The 20,854-nt window shown below is 40.9% G+C and overlaps 1 protein-coding gene across 1 annotated transcript in view; it reads right to left on the bottom strand.

The window, feature by feature from the left end:
• LOC115207400 (immunoglobulin-like and fibronectin type III domain-containing protein 1) overlaps positions 1-20,541 on the bottom strand; it is a 36,486-nt gene extending 15,945 nt beyond the window's left edge. The window contains exons 1-18 of the mRNA XM_029774463.1: positions 20,239-20,541; positions 17,459-17,551; positions 16,013-16,042; positions 14,147-14,176; positions 13,202-13,324; positions 12,898-13,037; positions 12,569-12,668; positions 12,420-12,446; positions 12,265-12,313; positions 11,858-12,047; positions 11,634-11,747; positions 11,373-11,535; positions 10,966-11,238; positions 10,282-10,863; positions 3,348-3,466; positions 2,943-3,084; positions 440-567; positions 15-156 (exon numbers count right to left, since the gene is read on the bottom strand). Of these exons, the coding sequence (XP_029630323.1) occupies positions 15-156; positions 440-567; positions 2,943-3,084; positions 3,348-3,466; positions 10,282-10,863; positions 10,966-11,238; positions 11,373-11,535; positions 11,634-11,747; positions 11,858-12,047; positions 12,265-12,313; positions 12,420-12,446; positions 12,569-12,668; positions 12,898-13,037; positions 13,202-13,324; positions 14,147-14,176; positions 16,013-16,042; positions 17,459-17,498 (2,392 nt within the window). The 5' untranslated portion in view covers positions 17,499-17,551; positions 20,239-20,541. The remainder of the gene's footprint in view (positions 1-14; positions 157-439; positions 568-2,942; positions 3,085-3,347; positions 3,467-10,281; positions 10,864-10,965; positions 11,239-11,372; positions 11,536-11,633; positions 11,748-11,857; positions 12,048-12,264; positions 12,314-12,419; positions 12,447-12,568; positions 12,669-12,897; positions 13,038-13,201; positions 13,325-14,146; positions 14,177-16,012; positions 16,043-17,458; positions 17,552-20,238) is intronic.
• Between the last annotated feature and the right edge of the window lie 313 nt (positions 20,542-20,854).

Here is a 20,854-nt window from a genome sequence, read left to right as displayed (position 1 = left end):
CCGTCCATTCTTACCCTGCACAGTGAGCGTTGCCTCGGATTTACGACCATCCACCTCAAAGCGATAGATTCCTGCATCGTCTTTTTTACAGTTATCAATGACCAGCTTGTGAGAGGCTCCTTCTTTGATGATTTTCACCCTGTCATCACAAGGTACCTGATTACAGAGATAGAGAACACATTAAATCTAACAGAAGAAAATATAATCTAGTTTGTCATGTAGTTGTCATATAATCTTTCCAAATAGTTACTTTTCACTTGAATGACTTCAATAGTTGCATTTTTCCCACCATGATTGATCTTCACCAAGCTATTGTTCAGTTGAATCACATATGTTTGTATTGCGCTGTAGCAAAAGCCTGCACACCTTGTGGGTCTCCTGGACCAAGGTTGAAATAAACACTGACTGTATTTTGGGGATTGAAGAATACTGCACTCACCTCTTTCCCGTCTTTATACCAGAACCCCTCAACATTCGGACTGCTTAGTGTCAAGGACAGCTCTGCTGTTTCATCAAATTTAACTTCGATATCAGAGAGTCCGTATCCAACAAATTGAGCACCTGCATCTATAAATAAATAAAGACAGCAGAAATCGTAATAATATAGTCTCTAAGTGGGTAATGCATCACAACTTTCTTTATAATCTTAGCCGTAAATTGTCATACAGATGTAGGATCTTAATTTGAACCATTTTGATTACAGCAGGAAAATATTCCTGCAGCAACAGGATAGTTTAGTATAATGTCAAAGTTTGTAATGCACCACAAATCTCTGCTGTAAATTGCAAACATATTGTATATGCTCTTACTCAATGGAACTAGATACACAAAGTAAAAGGGATAGTTCACTTAAATTACAAAATTACATATTGGTTGGCTTACTCTGTAAGCAGTCTATGGACAAGGTAAGACAGCAACCATGCTTTGGTTTTGTTTACCTGGCCACTGTCTCCAAACTTTAAAACAATTTTGTCCAAAAACCAATGCAAGTCAATACAGTATCTCCAATGTTTTGTGTTCCATGTCCAAATCCTCTCAAGGTAACTTTATTGAGCTAAACAATACATTTTAAGGTGATTTGGACATGACATGCAAAACATTCTAACATCAGAGATATTGCATTGCTTTTGTTTTTGGATATACAGAGCCTTCGGAAAGTATTCAGACCCATTGACTTTTTCCTCATTCTGTTTTACGTTACAGCCTTATTCTAAAATGGATTAAATAAAAAAAAAAACTCAGCAATCTACACACAATACCCGGCAATGATCAAGCAAAAACAGGTTTATTGAATTGTTTTCAAATGTATAAAAAATAAAAACAGAAATACCTTATTTACATAAGTATTCAGAACCTTCGCTATGAGACTCCAAATTGAGCTCAGTTGCATCCTGTTTCCGTTAATCATCCTTGAGATGTCTCTACAACTTGATTGGAGTCCACCTATGGTAAATTCAATTGACTGGATGTGATTTGTAAAGGCACACAGCTGTCTATATAAGGTCCCATTGTTGACAGTGCAAGTCAGAGCAAAAACCAAGCCTTGAGGTCAAAGGAATTGTCTTTAGAGCTTCGAGACAGGATTGTGTTGAAGCACAGATGAAGGAAAGGGTGCCAAAAAAAAATGCAGCAATGAAGGTCTCCAAGAATACAGTGGCCTCCATCATTCTTAAATGGAAGAAGTTTGGAACCACCAAGACTATTCCCAGAGCTGGCCGCCTGGCTAAACTGAGCAACTGAGAAGGGCCTCGGCAATGGAGGTGACCAAGAGCCCGATGGTCACTCTGACAGACCTCCAGAGTTCCTCTGTGGAGATGGGAGAACTTTCCAGAAGGACAATCATCTCTGCAGCACTCCACCAATCAGGCCTTTATGGTAGAGTGGCAAGACAGAAGCCACTCCTCAGTAAAAGACACATTACAGCCCACTTGGAGTTTGCCAAAAAGCACCTTAAGGACTCACACCATGAGAAACCTGATTCTCTGGTCTGATGGCCTGAATGCCAAGCGTCACGTCTGGAGGTAACCTGGCACCATCCCTACGGTGAAGCATGGTGATGGCAGCATCATGTGGTGGGGATTTCTTTCAGCGTCAGGGACTGGGAGACTTTTCAGGATCGTGGGAAAGATGAACAGAGCAACGAACAGAGAGATTCTTGATGAAAACCTGCTCCAGAGCGCTTAGGACCTCAGACTTGGGCGAAGTTTCACCTTATAAAAGGACAACACCCCTAAGCACACAGTCAAGACAATGCAAGGACAAGTCTCTGAATGTCCTTGAGTAGCCCAGCCAGAGCCCGGATTGAACCCGATCGAACATCTCTGGAGAGACCTGAAAGTAGCTGTGCAGTGACGGTCCCCATCCAACCTAACACAGCTTGAGAGGATGTGCAGAGAAGAATTGGAGAAACTCCCCAAATACAGGTGTGCCAAGCTCAGAGAGTCATACCCAAGAAGACTCGAGGCTGTAATCGCTGCCAAAGGTGTTTCAACAAAGTACTGAGTAATGGGTCGGAATAGTTAAGTAAACGTGATTTTTCAGTGTTTTATTTTTAATAAATGTGCAAAAAAATTCTAAAAAACAGTTTTTGCTTTTTCATTGTGGGGTATTGTGTGTGTATATTGATGAGTGGAAGAAAACAGCATTTCAATCCATTTATAATAAGGCTGTAATGTAGCAAAATGTGGAAAAAGTCAAGAGGTCTGAATACTTTCCAAACTTGCACTGTATTTACTGTGATTTATAAATTACAGAATAACACACATTTTTATGTTACATAGGCCTACCGTTACAGGTGAATAAACACATTTATATAATGATGTATAATTGTTTTATGTAGGACACATTCCATCTATCTTAAAGTGCTCTAATCAAGGGAACAATAACCTTACAGGAGCATTTCCTGATCTTGGATGCAATCCACAGTAACTGTTCATCCTTACCTGAAACAGTGAACTTTGCCTCAGATTTATGACCATCCACCTCAAATGAATAGACTCCTGCATCATTTTTTTTACAGCTTTCAATTACCAGCTTGTGACTGGCTCCATCTTGGATGATTTTCAGCCCATCCTCATCAGTTATCTGATGACAGAAATAGAGAATGGATTCAATCCAATAGGGGACTGAAAAAAGCATCTTGTTTTTCATTCAACTGTCATAGCTTATTTTGTAATGGTTATTATTTCCCGTTATTTAACTTTCACAATATATACACATCATCAAGCTGTTTAGTTTAATCAAATGTGTTAGTATTGGTCTGGAGAAAAAGCCTGCACACCATGTTTGTCTCCTGGAACAAGGTTGAAGAACACTCTATTTGTGTGATTGAAGAATACTGCACTCACTAGTTGCCCGTCTTTAAGCCAGACTCCCTCACAGTTCTCACGGCTCAGTTTGCAGGACAGTTCTGCTGTTTCCCCAAGGCTGCCATTAATATCAGCCAGTCCATTAAGGAATTGAACACCTGGATCAAATCAAATCAAAGTCACATGCGCCAAATACAACAGGTGTAGGTAGACCTTACAGTGAAATACTTACTTACGAGCCCCTAACCGACAGTGCAGTTTCAAAAAATACGGATAAGAATAAGAGACAATTAAAGAGCAGCAGTAAAAAATAACAATATATACAGGGGGGTGCCGGTACAGAGTCAATGTGCGGGGGCACCGGTTAGTTGAAGTAGTATGTACATGTAGGTAGTTAATTAAAGTGACCATGCATAGATGACAACAGAGAGCGGCAGTGGTGTGGAGGGGGGAGGGGAGTAGTCTGGATAGCCATTTGACTAGATGTTCAGGAGTCTTATGGTTTGGGGGTAGAAGCTGTTTAGAAGCCTCCTGGAACTAGACTTGGCGCTCCGGTACCGTTTGCAGTGTGGTAGCAGAGAGAACAGTCTATGACTAGGGTGGCTAGAGTCTTTGACAATTTTTAGGGCCTTCATCTGACACCGCCTGGTATGGAAGTCCTGGATGGCAGCAAGCTTGGCCCCAGTGATGTACTGGGCCATTCGCACTACCCTCTGTAGTGCCTTGTGGTCGGAGGCCGAGCAGTTGCCATACCAGGCAGTGATGAAACCAGCCAGGATGCTCTCGATAGTGCAGCTGTGGAACCTTTTGAAGATCTGAGGACCCATGCCAAATTTTTTCAGTCTCCTGATGGGAAATAGGTTTTGTCGTGCCCACTTCACGAAGCATGACAGTTGTCCTGTCATGGTGTGCTTGGACCATGTTAGTATATTTGTTGGTGATGTGGACACCTAGGAACTTGAAGCTCTCAACCTGCTCCACTGCAGCCCCGTCGTTGAGAATGGGGACGTGCTCGGTCCTCTTTTTCTTGTTGTCCACAATCATCTCCTTTGTCTTGATCACGTTGAGGGAGAGGTTGTTGTCCTGTCACCACACAACCAGGTCTCTGACCTCCTCTCTATAGGCTGTCTTGTTGTTGTCAGTGATCAGGCCTACCACTGTTGTGTCATCGGCAAATGTAATGATGGTGTTGGAGTCGTACTTGGCCATGCAGTCATGAGTGAGCAGGGAGTAGAGGAGGGGGCTGAGCACCCACCCCTGAGGGGCCCTTGTGTTGAGGATCAGTGTGGAGGATGTGTTGTTACCTACCCTTACCACCTGGGCGCGGCCCGTCAGGAAGTCCAGGATCCAGTTGCAGAGGGAGGTGTTTAGTCCCAGGGTCCTTAGCTTATGATGTAACATTAGGTAAGTAAACTCAGCAAAAAAAGAAATGTCCCTTTTTCAGGACCCTGTCTTTCAAAGAAAATTCATAAAAATCAAAATATCTTCAGATCTTCTTTGTAAAGGGTTTAAACACTGTTTCCCATGCTTGTTCAATGAACCATAAACAATTAATGAACATGCACCTGTTGAAACGGTTGATACTATCAGCTGATACGGTTGATACTATCAGATGGTAGGCAATTAAGGTCACAGTTATGAAAACTTAGGACACTAAAGAGGCCTTTCTACTGACTCTGGAAAAACACCAAAAGAAAGATGCCCAGGGTCCCTGCTCATCTGCGTGAACGTGCCTTAGCCATGCTGCAAGGAGTCATTAGGACTGCAGATGTGGCCAGGGCAATAAATTGCAATGTCGGTACTGTGAGACGCCCAAGACAGAGCTACAGGGAGACAGGACGGACAGCTGATCATCCTCGCAGTGGCAGACCACGTTTAACAACACCTGCACACGATCGGTACATCCGAACATCACACCTGCGGGACAGATACAGGATGGCAACAGCAAGTGCCTGAGTTACACCAGGAATGCACAGTCCCTCCATCAGTGCTCAGACTGTCCGCAATAGGCTAAGAGAGGCTGGACTGAGGGCTTGTAGGCCTGTTGTAAGTCAGGTCCTCACCAGACATCACACGTCGCCTGTGGGCGCAAACCCATCATCACTGGACCAGACAGGACTGTCAAAAAGTGCTCTTCACTGACGAGTCGCAGTTTTGTCTCACCAGGGGTGATGGTCGGATTCGCGTTTATCGTTGAAGGAATGAGCGTTACACCGAGGCCTGTACTCTGGAGCGGGATCGATTTGGAGGTGGAGGGTCCATCATGGTCTGGGGCGGTGTGTCACAGCATCATCGGACTGAGCTTGTTGTCATTGCAGGCAATCTCAATGCTGTGCGTTACAGGGAAGACATCCTCCTCCCTCATGTGGTACCCTCCCTGCAGGCTCATCCTGACATGACCCTCCAGCATGACAATGCCACCAGCCATACTGCTCGCTCTGTGCGTGATTTCTTGCAAGACAGGAATGTCAGTGTTCTGCCATGGCCAGCGAAGAGCCCGGATCTCAATCCCATTGAGCACGTCTGGGAACGGTTGGTTTGGAGGGTGAGGGCTAGGGCAAGGGCCATTCCCCCCAGAAATGTCCGGGAATTTGCAGGTGCCTTGGTGGAAGAGTGGGTTAACATCTCACAGAAAGAACTGGCAAATCCGGTGCAGTCCATGAGGAGGAGATGCACTGCAGTACTTAAAACCTCTTTGGGCTAGGTGGGACGCTAGCATGAAATTGCAGAGTGCGAAATTCAAAATACAAAAATCGTAATATTAAACATTCATGAAAATACAAGTGTCTTATATCGTTTAAAAGCTTAACTTCTTGTTAATCCAACCGCTTTGTCAGATTTCAAAAAGGCTTCATGGCGAAAGCATACCATGCGTTATCTGAGGACAGCGACCCGCACTCACCAGCATTAAAAAAAAAATTCTAACCAGCAGAGGCAACACAAAAATCAGAAATAGAAATAAAAAAAATCACCTACCTTTGAAGATCTTCCTCTGTTTGCAATCCCAACGGTCCCAGCTACACAACAAATGGTAATTTTGTTCAATAAAGTCCTTCTTTATCTCCCAGAAAAGTCTGTTTAGTTGGCATGTTTGATTCAGTAATCCACCGTTCCACTCGTTCAACATGCAGACAAAGGAATCCCAGAAGTTACCGGTTAACTTTATCCAAACAAGTCAAACAACATTTCTAATCAATACTCAGGTATCCTAATATGTAAATAAACAATACAGTTTAAGACGGAAGGTAGTATGTTCAATACCGGAGATGAATAACGCCCTCATTCAAAAGACTAGAGTCCTAATGAGGGACACCTTGAAAAACTATCACTACTTGCTGAAACCCTTTCTAAAGACTGTTGACATCTAGTGGAAGCCATAGGAACTGCAATCTGGGAGAAATTCCTTTGAATGTCCCAGAGACTAGCATTGAAATGGCCTGTGACCTAAAAAAAAACTTTTCCGGATGGATTCTCCTCTGGTTCTATCCTGCCATGTCAGTTCTGTTATACTCACAAACATTATTTTAACAGTTTTAGAAACTTCAGAGTGTATTCAATGCTACCAATTGTATGCATATCCTAGCTTCTGGGTCTGAGTAACAGGCAGTTTATTTTGGACAAGTCAGTCATCCGAACTTCTGAATACTGCCCCCTAATGCAGCTGGTGGCCACACCAGATACTGACTGTTACTTTTGATTTTGACCCTCCCCCCCTTTGTTCAGGGACATATTCTTCAATTTCTGTTAGTCACATGTCTGTGGAACTTGTTCAGTTTATGTATCAGTTGTTGAATTTTGTTATGTTCATACAAATATTTACACATCTTAAGTTTGCTGAAAATAAATGCAGTTGACAGTGAGAGGACGAGTTTACATCATACCGTAGTCAGGATAATCTAGACAGGTAATGCATCACATTTTTCCTCTGGATCTCATCTCTAAATTGGCATTTTTATAAATACACTATAAATACACACAAAAGTATGTGGACACCCCTTCAAATGAGTGGATTCGGCTATTTCAGCCACACCCTTTGCTGACAGGTGTATAAAATCGAGCACACAGCCATGCAATCTCTGTAGACAAACATTGGCAGTAGAATGGCCTTACTGAAGAGCTCAGTGACTTTCCCCGTGGCATCGTCATAGGATGCCACATTTCCAACATGTCAGTTCATCAAATTTCTGCCCTGCTAGAGCAGCCCCGGTCAACTGTAAGCGCTCTTATTGTGAAGTGGAATGGTCTTGGAGCAACAATGGCTCAGCCACGAAGTGGTAAGCCACACAAGCTCACACAGCGGGACTGCCGAGTGCTGAAGTGCATAGCGCATAAAAATCCTCTGTCCTTGGTTGCAACACTTACTTCCGAGTTCCAAACTGCCTCTGGAAGCAACGTCAGCACAATAACTGTTTGTCAGGAGCTTCATGAAAGGGGTTTCCATAGCCGAGCAGCCACACACAAGCCTACTATCACCATGTGCTATGTCAAGCGTTGGCTGGAAAGGTGTAAAGCTTCCACTGGACTCAGTGGAAACGCACTCTTTGGAGTGATGAATCATGCTTCCCCATCTGGCAGTGCAATGGACAAATCTGGGTTTGGCGGATGCCAGGAGAATACTACCTGCCCCAATGCATAGTGCCAACTGTAAAGTTTGGTAGACAATTTTGCGCTTCCAACTTTGTGGCAACAGTTTGGGGAAGGCCCTTTCCTGTTTCAGCATTACAATGCTCCCGCACCTAAAGCGAGGTCCATACATAAATGGTTTGTCGAGATCCGTGTGAAAGAACTTGACTGGCCTGCAAAGAACCCTGACCTCAACCCCATTGAACACCTTTGGGATTAATTGGAACACCGACTGCGAGCCAGGCCTACTCACCCAACATCAGTGCCCGACCTCACTAATGCTCTTGTGGCTGAATGGAAGCAAGTCCCCGCAGCAATGTTCCAACATCTAGTGGAAAGCCTTCATAGAAGAGTTGAGGCTGTTATAGCAGCAGAGGAGGGCCCAACTCCATATTAATGCCCATGATTTTGGAATGAGATGTTCGATGAGCAGGTGTCTACATTCTTTTGGTCATGTAGTGTAGATATTCGATAGAAATTAAACAAAATAAGCAAGGTTAAATATGACAACTGACAAAATAATGATATGAACTAGACATATGGATTGGTTAGGCAGTGCACAAACTGGCAGTTTTGGTTTGTATGGTTGGTTGTACCACATTGACACAATAATACAGATGAACAAGTTATTGAGTTATGTTTACCGTGTCTTATAAAGGACTACAAACTAGGTGGTTCGAGCCCTGAATGCTGATTGGCTGAAAGCCATGTTATATCAGACCGTATACCATTGGTATAACAAAACATGTATTTTTACTGCTCTATTTAGGTTGGTAAGCAGTTTATAGTAGCAATAAGGCACCTCAGGGGTTTGTGATATATGGCCAATATACCACAACTAAGGGCTGTGTCCAGGCACTCCGCGTTGCGTCGTGCGTAAGAACAACCCTTAGCCGTGGTATACTGTATTAGCCATATACCACACCTCCTCGGGCCTTATTGCTTAAATATACTATTTGAAGTGAAAAAAACATAAGCCAATTTTTGGCTTTTAGTAAAAAAAAAGGTTATTGACAATATACATTTATGGACTTTGTTTGGATAAAGGTAGTCAATGCACCTCTGGGGCATGTTCAGCAGGATGCAACGTTTTGGAACGTTCAGATAGAAATAGGCTGTAGAACAAACATGCCTCTCCGACATGTAGAAATTAGGAATCACATAGGCTCTATTCATGGAACTTCTATGTGCAAGGCTTAACAAAGTTTGGCAACTGAACGGGGCCCTTGATATGATGAGTGTGACAACCCACCAGTACTTATCAGCTAACTGGTATATGTCTCGCTCTAGTGCTATCTAGAAAGTACTGCAAGTCCTGGTCTGATGCTGACGAAGCCTGCTAATAAAGTCTACACAGCAAAAAAAGTATTTGCTTATAAATCGAAGGCTGAAGTCAATCTTCAATAAACAGTCCCACAACAAAGCTTTGATAAAAATAATGAATCTAAGGTCAACTTATTTGTCAAGTAGAAATTAAGCTACCATATAAAAATGACAGTTAATTAAAGTCAGAGTTTAACATCCAACAAACTCCCTACTTTTTGCTGGGATTCCCTCAGGCAGTATTGTGTCAGCTTAACATTTAAACCACAGCTGCCATCAGGTTTAAACATCAGACTGAAATGAAAGAAACCAGCACCTTTTGGGGTTAAACTTGATCAAAAGTTTCTGGAAACAGTTTAATCTTCTACATTCGGATGTAGTTACACACATTTTTATATACAGAACCATGTGTAAAAAAGGTTAGCAAATTATCAAAAAAGCAACGAAAAGTTGCTGATGATAACCCCAGCAAAGACCATTGGACATCAATTTTCCCACGAATAATTTGAGATAAAAATTAAAATAACTTTTTAATTTAATGTTACATATTCGTACCAAATGTACATCAATTTTTGCTCTAGTTCGCAGTCAGTGGTTAATTTTTTTTTTCTTGATGATTAATCTACAATCTGTGATTATATATCATACAAAATATCACAGCCATTTTATTCTAAATGTCTTTGATTACTGGCCTTATCCAACATGCAATAGTCAACCTCTGTCTTCTCTTACCACGTCACATCCAGAGAATCTGTCAGTCTGGTATTTCACCCCACTCCAGGCCTCGACTCCTTTTCCAAGTTGATTATCTTAACCAATGCACATATCATTCATCTTATCTCCTTATTTATCTTTGGCAGCAACTCAAAAGTTGTGAAGCGTCATCAAGTCAGTCTGCTTACCACATTTACTTTAGCAGCAACACAACAAGAGCAACAAAACACTACTGCCTACACAATGTCCTTAAATGTAGGCAACATTGAGTATCCTAATGTGCTGGGATAGAAAAAGTTGTTGAACCATTTACCTTTACCTCCATGTCCTTCTCCATCCCCCTCTCCAGCACCTGCTCCGGCTCCTGCTGCAACCGCAGCGTCCTTCTCTGCTTGGGCCCGTCTGGCTGCATCCGCAGCGTCCTTCTCTGCTTGGGCCCGTCTGGCTGCATCCGCAGCGTCCTTCTCTGCTTGGGCCCGTCTGGCTGCATCCGCAGCGTCCTTCTCTGCTTGGGCCCGTCTGGCTGCATCCGCAGCGTCCTTCTCTGCTTGGGCCCATCTGGCTGCATCCGCAGGGTCCATCTCTGCTTGGGCCCGTCTGGCTGCATCCGCAGCGTCCTTCTCTGCTTGGGCCCGTCTGGCTGCATCCGCAGCGTCCTTCTCTGCTTGGGCCCGTCTGGCTGCATCCGCAGCGTCCTTCTCTGCTTGGGCCCGTCTGGCTGCATCCGCAGCGTCCTTCTCTGCTTGGGCTCGTCTTGCTGCATACAGGTCATCCTTTTCCTTCTGCAGCTTAGCTGACTGCTCTGCAGCTATCTTAGCCAGGTCCTCTCCTCCACCACCAGCCGTGGTGGTTTTACGGGACGTTTTTTTCCCACGCATGTTTGGGTCATTATCGGCTGAGTTAAGAGGGACATGGAAAGAGGGGTTTAAGTTCAAGTAATAGGCTTCATGTTTATGTTAGTTTTTGCTTATAAAATATTGTATCACAGTTGTCCCACCTTCCACAATAAGCCAAGCGTTGCAGGAGGCAATGCCAGCCATGGCAGTGTAGACTCCTTTGTCTACTTGGGCACAATCTTTCACCTTTAAGCTGTGAATGAGGTGGTCTTCTGACACAGTGATGTCAAACTTGTCCCCTTGTTCGAGAGGGATGTTCTTTCCAATCCACACAATCTTTGGGAAGGGGTGGGACAAGACACACTCAAACACGGCATCCTCTCTCTCCTTAGCCTTCACCTCCTGAATCTTGACAACAAACATCACTGGTATAACTGTAGAGGGAAAGACAGTACGATATTGGTGGGAAACATTTCTCACAAACATTCCTCAAGAATAATGAAATGATATACTGTGTTACAGTTGCTAAATTGGTCATACAGAAAGGTAGGAGAAGACGCATTCTTACTCTTAAAATCAGTTGAGAAACAATTGGCATCCTCAACGTCCACCTGGTACAACCCAGCGTCGTCTGGCATCAGGTCGTTGATGCTAAAGATATACTTTTTGCCAATTTTGTTTAGGTTGTGCTTCCCGCTGCCGTCGTCAGAATAGGGAACCATGACCCCATCCTTTTGGGCAGAAAAGTCAAACACATTATGCACTTCATAACATATTTTGTGAATCAATTAGCTTATCACTGGCTTCCATGGTGGGAGGGAGGACGTACCTTGAATAGGAAAACCTGACTGTTGGGATTCTTTAGTTCCATGTCCAGTTCAAACTCTGCTGAGCCATCTGTTTTCACCTCAATGTGTTTCAGATTTTGAAGTTTTTCAACAAACTATAAAATTGAAAGAGAGGATCAGGAGAGACTAAAGCAGGAGGGTAAATTATTACCCACAAGGTATAGTAATCTGTAAATTGTTTGCCTTATTGCATCATCGCTGATACCTTTGCCTGTTCCTCCTCTCTCTCTTTCTTCTTTAGGTTCAGCTGCTTCAGCATCCAGCGGAAGTCAGTGACTCCATACTCCATACAGACCTTATCATAGTCCTTCTTAGGTGAGCTCAGCATCACCTCCCAGAACTTTGGATCAATCTCTCCCTCGTTCTTCTTTAGTTGTGGTTTAGTTCGTACAACCCTTTAATGGGAATAGGAAGAGTTAAAACTCTGGAGAAACTAGTGGTTGGCCATCCTTATCTATTTGTCAAAACACTATCCTTGATATGTCTGTCTGAAGTATAGTCCAAAAAATGTTCTGAAAATTAAGTAATGGTTTCCAAAAATGGACATGTATGTTCCCAAAACGGGACATGAAGTAATTGTTTCAGATATTTGTACTTGAAACAGTCATTTACTTCCTCTTAAGCATTTTTCTGAAATCCTCTGGTGCCGCTTTTTTTGGACCTAGAAGAGATTAAGAATTAAAATAACTAGCCGGATAAATAGGTGTTCTTGAATCTTCATGCACTAAGGAATTGTGTAATATTAGGATATACAATCATTTTCACACCTGTTGTCGCTTTCTTCTTGAATCCAACTGAAAATAGAAAACAATATATTTTTCTGATGAGTATTGCTAATAGAAAATGTGTTCTAGCAAGTGAACACAGTGCCATTTCAATGAATCATCCTAATGACATAAATCAATTCATTTCTCACCCTCAATAACATTCAAGGTGGCAGTGCAAACTGCTCTTCCATATTCATTGGCGGCAAAACATTTGTAGGTGTCAGCTTGTTCTGCTGTTACATTGGGCATCTGATGAAATGACAACATTGCAGTGAGATTTAACCTTACACTCGATCGATACCACACCAGACATACTGTAGGTCTAGTACTTTTAGAGAGAAATGTAATAGCAAGGCTTTCTCCTGCATTGGCATCCTTGCACTATCACTTGTTTTTTCAGTGGAATAATTATTAGATAATGACAATTTAAAGGGTTGATATTGGTTGTGCGTGCCATTAGCTTGCTTCTCCTACTTACCTCAAGAAAGTATTCTTCCAAAATCTCATCATATCTACTGATATACTTCACTGGATCCTCCAGCGGGCCTTTGTTCCTGGCCCAGGTGATGTTTGGTTTCGGCACTCCGCTTACCATACTTTTGAAAAAGGCTAATTTACCTGAAAGCATAGATATGTGTATTGCACTATGAACATTAATGCTCTATTTAATTCTATACCTGAAAGTCACCAAATGTTACTGTACTCTGCTAGAAACAAAGTGTTCTTACAGCCCAGAAATCAAGTTTGTGCACGTCAGTTTATACAATAACAAGAGACCCTACCCTCTTGGATTGTCAAAGCGATGGGCTTGCGGGTGAAGTCGGGGGTGGACATGCCCTCTGGTACTTCCTCCACAAACTGTGTTATCATAACTCCAGGGACTCTGGATCTTCTTTTAATAGCCACTGTTGAAGTCCGAAAACAAATACTCTCAGCTCGAAGTTGTTGTGAAGAAACAAGACCAAACAGCAACCAACATATAAGAAACATCTCCTGAATTAGAGAAATATTACAAAACATCATGAATGTTTTGTGTAGGTCAGTATATTATCACACCAGTTTAAAAAAAAGTACTCTCTTACACATCAATATTATACATGGGGCTGTATTACTTTGGTTGGCTGCGTTTGAAGGTGCATTTTAGTCATTCCTCCACAAGTGGTCAATATTTGATTTCCGCAGCAAAAAGAAAAGAGTGAAATGGAAAGATTGAAGTTATTCTAAATAAGTGTATTGCTTTACATGGAAACAAATATAATACATAACCCCAGTGAATAATATTGGATTAATATTGGAAATATATTTTGTTTAAAAAAACGTCAGTAAATATTTAGATCATTAGTAGCTAATTCAAATAATATCCTTTATTTTAAATATTTTACATGAAACTTGGTCCTGGAAAGGAACATTGTATCGTCACTTTCTAATTAACATTCGGATGTCTTTAACGTTAATTTGTTTAATCGTTTGAAAAACAACAACATCAGAAAGTTCAGCCCTCCAGGACTGGGTTTTCAGTAACAATCAGGATAATCATCAAATAACATAAATCTTCACTGGCGGATGGGGGGTTCGTGAATGGAGCATTAATTATGTGTGCACCAATTTTGTTCTCCACCATCTTGAAGTGATTTTTTTAGTGATTATTTTAAAATATGATCACTGTAAACATGGCATGCATTGAGTTGAAGTGCATTTCAGCAGTTTCCCAATGTCAACCTTCCTACCTTGACCCTGGGGCACCCAGTCATCTTCTGCTAGTAAAAGCATATGCCGCACATGAATGGAGGCAGACAACAGAACAAAATACTGACAAACTGGCACAGCTTGGTCTTCCCACTGGGCACAGATGTCAATTCAACGTCTATTCCATTCCATTGAAATAACATGGAAACAACGTTGGTTCAACCAGTGTGTGCCCAGTTTGTTAACACTGACAGAGAAGGCAGACATATGCTACAATATATCTCAGTGGGCTACACAGTGCATACAACTTATGACAAACAAGGTAGAAATAGGGACATTGTAGAAGCAGGCATTTCTCCAAATTGCTAAAAGACAGACACAGGACATGTGGTAGAGGGTGCTCATTGGGTAAAAAGTTTTCAATACACCCATTTTATAGTACTAAAGTCTCCAAAACAATTTCCCAGTTCAAGCCTCTTAAAATATGTATTTTACAGCACAATACAAATGACTATGCCTGCCCTGCACATTGCTACCATATTTTTTATTTCGACTCAATGTTGGTCCCAATAGATCAAATATGGATTTGCCAGAGAGGAGAGATCGAGATGCTTGAAATCAAATGTCATAATACTTGATTGATTTCTTTAAGATTATCTTTAGTGTCCATTCATTCCACCTCTTGTGTCATATTTATAATTTATCATCTGTTCCATCAATGAATGCTTCTGGATGACATTGCCATTATACTTTTTTGTAAAGTCAGTATATTTTCACACCAATTTTAAATGTGTACACTCTTACACTTCAATATTATACATGGCACTGTATTACTTTGGTTGGCTGCTTTTCAAGGTGCATTTGGGTCAACCGTCCACAAGAGGTCAACATTTCATTTCCACAGCAAAAATAAAATAGAAACATTTATGTAATTCGATTTAAATGTATTGCTTATTTGCTTCACATGGGAACAAATTGATACTTAACCCGAGTGAATAATATTGGAAGAATTATTTGTTCAAACGAGTGAAGTAAATATTTGTATCATTAGTAATTCAAATCATATACTTTATTTAAAATATTTCAAATGAACCCTGGCCCTGGAAATGAATGTTTTCTTGTCACTTAGTCTTAGGCCATACAAATTTAATTATCAGTTTAACAGCTGTCCCGCTTCACATTTCTTAAAAATAAAATATAAAGTTGAAATTTTGTACTGAAAATTGCAAGATTCTACCTAAAATAATGTTCTCAAGCTTCTAGTAAAGAGATACACAACTTCCTATCAGATTATGAAAAGCTTTGTTTGCCTCAGACCTGGCCGGCACATGCTTTCAATGATTTTATCCCACTTTTGACACGAATGATGAATGGGGGACTCATACCCGAATCACTGTGACTGCCATTAAAAACCTTAGCCATGACAAAGTAGCTAGAATCTATTGATAAAGTTGCTAGATGTTGAATTTTACAAGATGGTGCACTTTTTTAGTTTTTATTTTATTTGCTCGCACACATCACTTAATATGAACATGAAATCAGCTATACCGGTAATCAAGTTTGAATGGCCTTACTGATTTACCGTATGATGTTACTTAGTGTCATCATCAATTGAAAAACAGCAACATCAGAAAGTTCAGCCCACCCAGGACAGGGTTTACGGTAACAATCAGGATTATCAATTACATTATCAATTATATTGATAATCATAAAATCACATTCATCTTTACATGAGGATGGGGTATCATCAATAATGGGAGCACCGATTTCCTTCAGCACACTTGATTCTTTTCTGCCCCATCCTGAAGTGATTTTTTTTTATCAGAGTGATTCTTTAAAATATGATCACTGTAAACATGGCATGGATCGTTAGGTTGCAGTGCATTTCCCAAAGTTAACCTTCCTACCTTGACCATGGGGCGCCCAGTCATCTTCTGCTAGTTAAAGCATATGACGCACATGAATGGAGACATACAATAGAACTAAGATACTGACAAACTGGCACAGCTTTGGCTTAACAATGACAGAGAAGGCACACTGGCAGACATATACTAAAATATATCACAATGGGCTACGCAATGTGTACAACATACAAGAAAAGCTACAACATATAACAAACACAGTAAAACTAGAGACAGGTAGCACTACTTGAATTCATTCTAATTGTAATTTAATTGTAGCATTAATTGAAGCAGGCATTTTTTTTAAATTCTAAAAGACAGATACAGGACATGTGTTAGGGAGTGCTGGTTGGGTAAAAGTTATTCATTACTGAAAATCTCCTAAACAATTTCCCAGTTCAAGCCTAGAAAAATGTTGTATTTTACAGCACAATACTAATTACTGTTCCTGCAAACCACGTTGCCTTCATCTTGAGGTATCTTTCAGTGCTACCATATAAAATGTTTCTGCCTGGAGTCAGTGGTCCCAGTAGATAAAAGATGGATTGCCAGAGGGGTGAGATGGAGATGATTGATTTAATTTAGAGTATCTCTAGTGTCCATTCATTCCATCTCTTGTGTCATCCTAATCAGGGTTGCATTGTTTGGAGATAGTCTTACCATCTTTTCCTTCATGTACCTTGTCCTGTGTGGCTCAGTTGGTAGAGCATGGCGATTGTTGTGGGTTCGATTCCCACGGTGGCCAGCACAAAAATGTATGCACTCTACTGTAAGTCGCTCTGGATGAGAGCATCTGCTAAAATGAAATGTAAGGATGATAGTGCTTCTCCAGATGATAATGTTTTTTTCCTGCACCTTTATATTGCTTTTTTGAAGGGAATTTCTTGGGACCATTGGACAAGATGAGAAAGTGCTCAGTTTGATGTCTACCAACATGTCTACAAGATTTGTTTGCAGGGAACCAGATGGTTCAGAAATATACAAGGATGTGTTTTGTTCTTGAAATAATGTCCAAGAGATTTGAGATTGACAGATGCAAAGATGGATGTGACCAAGATGCTCAGAGGAACGAGCGGTTGATGTCTGTTTCATATACTTGGCCAGAGTGTACAATATATTTATTTATCATTTTATTCTCATTAAATAAATTTTCCAATGGTTGTGGCACTTTCTTTAAAGCGCTTAGCCTGCAATAACACACTCATATTAGCTTGAAAGATTGCACAAAGTCAGGGGGAACTTGAAGATGGACAGAGGATGGTCTTATGGGCTCATTTGTTTTTAGTTCTCTTGTCTAGTTATTTCTATCTGCAGTAGGACCTTCATTTCCATGTTGCTGTACTCCTTTAACCTAAAAGTCATATTTGATATTGGGTGATTTGGATCAACCAAATGTAACCAATGTTTTGGCCGAAAGGGTAGAGAAGGTCAAGGGTTATGTATGATACTTACCCTGCCCTGGTGGGGGTGCAGTTGCCCCTGGTATCTTCATACTGGTATCTGGACTTGTTGTAGGCCAATTCAGAGTTAGAAAGCTGTTTATGTCTGAAAGAACATTGTATAAAGTTATACTTTTGTAATTCAAAAAATGATACATACATTTTTCATAACACCTTACCACTGTGGTATGTTTTGTAAACTGATTTATAAATGAATTCGAGATTTGATTAGTGCAGGAACATACTCAGGATATTAGGAAGACATTAGACAGTCCCTCAATGCTATTTACTCTGAGGTCATTCAGTTTCGCATATCCATCCAGACCTGAATCCCTCTTTTCGAGTCTTGTCTTGGTTGTCATGAGGTATCAGCATACCTCGAGACAGCCTTGACAGTCACCCAAGAGATGCTGGCACTATAAATGGGGAATATGAAACTTCACATGACGACGGACGACTGACTGACTCAGTCTAACTACCGCGAGAGACTAATGCCTGTGCCAATAGTTTAATCACCCTAATACCAAATTTGGTATTGAAGCAGTATTTGGGGCTCAAGAATGTGATTTTGCAAATATTTTGGGAATCGATAAAATATTGTCTATTACTAAGTCTTTCATTTTAAGGTTGTGAAGTCCTTGTCCAGCAGTCTTACAAAAATAGAATACACATTATCTGAAGTATGGACTGAAGGCCTAGGGAAATGTGTGGTTTTGCTCTCTCAGTTCCCCATTATATTTGACCTTCAAAAATGATCACTCTGACCAATAAAGTTATATTAAGATTGATTTGATATGTATTGCGTCAGGAGTAATGCTAAACCAATGGTAAACACATTTATGGGATTCTCTATTTCAAGGGATCCTACTCAATCCATTTGTGTCCCTTGGGTGTCAAGCTCATAGGTCACATACCTCATTAAACGATAGGCACACTGTCTATCAGAATGTAATAATGTCAATCATAGCAACAGAATCTTGAATAATAAAGAAATAATGTTTCAGTAAAGAGAATTAAAAAATGTAGTAATGCTTTCCATTATACACTCTTAGAAAAAAGGGTTCCAAAAGGGTTTTCGGCTATCCCCATAGGAGCACCCTTTTTGGTCCCAGGTAGAACCCTCTTGGCTTCCATGTAGAACCTTCTGTGGAAAGAGTTCTACATGGCACTCAAAAGGGTCCAACCAGCAACCAAAAAGGGTTATTCAAAGAGTTATCCTATGGGGACACCCGAATAACCTTTTTAGGTTCCAGATAGCACCTTTATTTCTAAGAGTGTAGTGCCCTTCATTGACTTATTTCCATGTATTGTATTCCCAATGTTGTTCCCTAGAACTGTATGTTTTCAAAAGAATGAGTACTAACAGCACCTAGGAACTCAATCATCCTAGGACATGATCTTTAAATGTCCAAGGATATTAACAATCCACAGATTCTCTAGTTGCGGTATTATTGGTACGTCCTATCCATGCAATATAATTATATACAATTCTGTAAACTGTGGTTACAATTATATCCAATGTTATGATATAAGACCAGTTAGCAATCTTTTCAGCTCAGGGAATGATTAAATCTTAAAGTTAAACAAAAAAAGAAAAGTAATCTAAAAGTAGATACTGATATTACTGAAAAAAAGTCATTGTTTTCTATTGATTGTAATATTGGTTGGGGCTCCCAAGTGGTGCAGCGGTCTAAGGCACTGCATCTTAGTGCTAGAGGCGTCACTACAGAACCTGGTTCGTTTCCAGGCTGTTTCACAACCGGCCCTGATTGGGAGTCCCATAGGGTGGCACACAGCGTTGTCTGGGTTAGGGTTTGCCCGGGGTAGGCCATCATTGTAAATAAGAATTTGTTCTTAACTGACTTTCCTAGTTAATTAAAGGTCAAATCAAAAATATTCTTCACACTTTCAGAGATTTACAAACAAATCTTAATAAACATTAGTCTTGAAAGCTTACATTTTTTGTCTAGCAAGATAGTCTTCACTCACACCCAATTATTCAATTATTCAATTCTACATTTTAAATGAATTGATATTCAAATGGTGCAGACCAAGCCAGAACAGTATTGCTGAAACCTGAGGCTACACCATTTAGCTAAGATTATCATTCAATCATATCTGTCAAAAACATCCGTAGAACATCTAGAGCTGGGTTCTCCAACCCTGTTCCTGGAGAGGTTTTCCCTCCAGCCTCAGTAGTATCTAACCTGATTCAGTTTGTCAACCAGTTATTATTAGAATCAGGTGTGCTAGATTAGGAATACGGATGGTAGCCCTTTAGGAACAGGTTTGGAGAGCCGTGATCTAGAGGGTCGCACAATATGAGACCATACACACTGGGCACATGTCAGTTCAACGTCTGGTTTTGATTTACATTTGGTTGAGTCAACAAAGAATGTTGTTGGATTTAGGTTAAAAGTTGGGTGAAAAAAATATGAAATTCCCTGACGTTGATGACTTTTTTCAAATCCAATCAGTTCTCCACGTTGATTCAACGTCATCACATATACTTATTTTGGTTGAAATGACATGGAAACAACGTTGATTCAACCAGTTTGTGCCCAGTGGGTATTTACATTTATGCCATTTCAAATGCACCAGACCTAAGTTTACTTCGTCTTTCATTTAAAACTCTCCGTTGAGATCTACAGTGTTAAGAGTTAAGCCAATGAATAAATATCAAGCCACAGGATTAAGTGAATGGCACAAACTCTGCCCTGGTGAGTGTGTGGGAAGCCCTCCCAGGTTCATCCCTGATCAAATAGACCGAGCAGCAGTCTAGAAATTACTTACCTCCCAGTGGTAAGTCCTCTAAGCACGACTCCTCTCCTTTAGATCTGTCTTGGCTGTCTCCGATACTTCGACACTGCCTCCCCCCTTTTGTTAGGTGATAAAGTGGAACACGTAGAAACGCTCGATGTACTTACAGTAGACCCATCTGGAGTCACATGGGTAGTCATTTAGTAAATATAATTATATTGACGAGATGGGATCGGGTGGGGGGTTGTAACCCCATGCAGTTGTAAACATTACTGCTCCTTGAATTTGATCATGGTTCAAATTGGCATTGTGAGAAGAACTTGGAGAATGCTGCAAGTGGGTGAACATCTTCAATTATCCCCCAATCACTGTGGGATCAAGTTGAAAGCTGTACAATGGTACTCAACATATACCAGGTATACAGGATGCTGACATCATTGTACTAGCTTAGACATTCCAACAGAACAATAAAAGCATGCCAAATTCCATCTGGACATTCCATGTCAGTTCATGACAGGTAATACACATCACCTCACTACGAAGTCTGTAAAGTACTTAAGTAAAAATACTTAAAATACTGTTTTGTAATAGCGGCAGGTAGCCTAGTAGTTAGAGTGTTGGACTAGTAACCGAAAGGTTGCTAGATTGA

The sequence above is a fragment of the Salmo trutta genome, chromosome 14, assembly GCF_901001165.1.
Source record: "Salmo trutta chromosome 14, fSalTru1.1, whole genome shotgun sequence".
NCBI lineage: Eukaryota > Metazoa > Chordata > Actinopteri > Salmoniformes > Salmonidae > Salmo > Salmo trutta.
The sequence above is the reverse complement of the archived record's forward strand: the minus strand, read 5'-3'. Positions and strand labels throughout refer to the sequence as shown.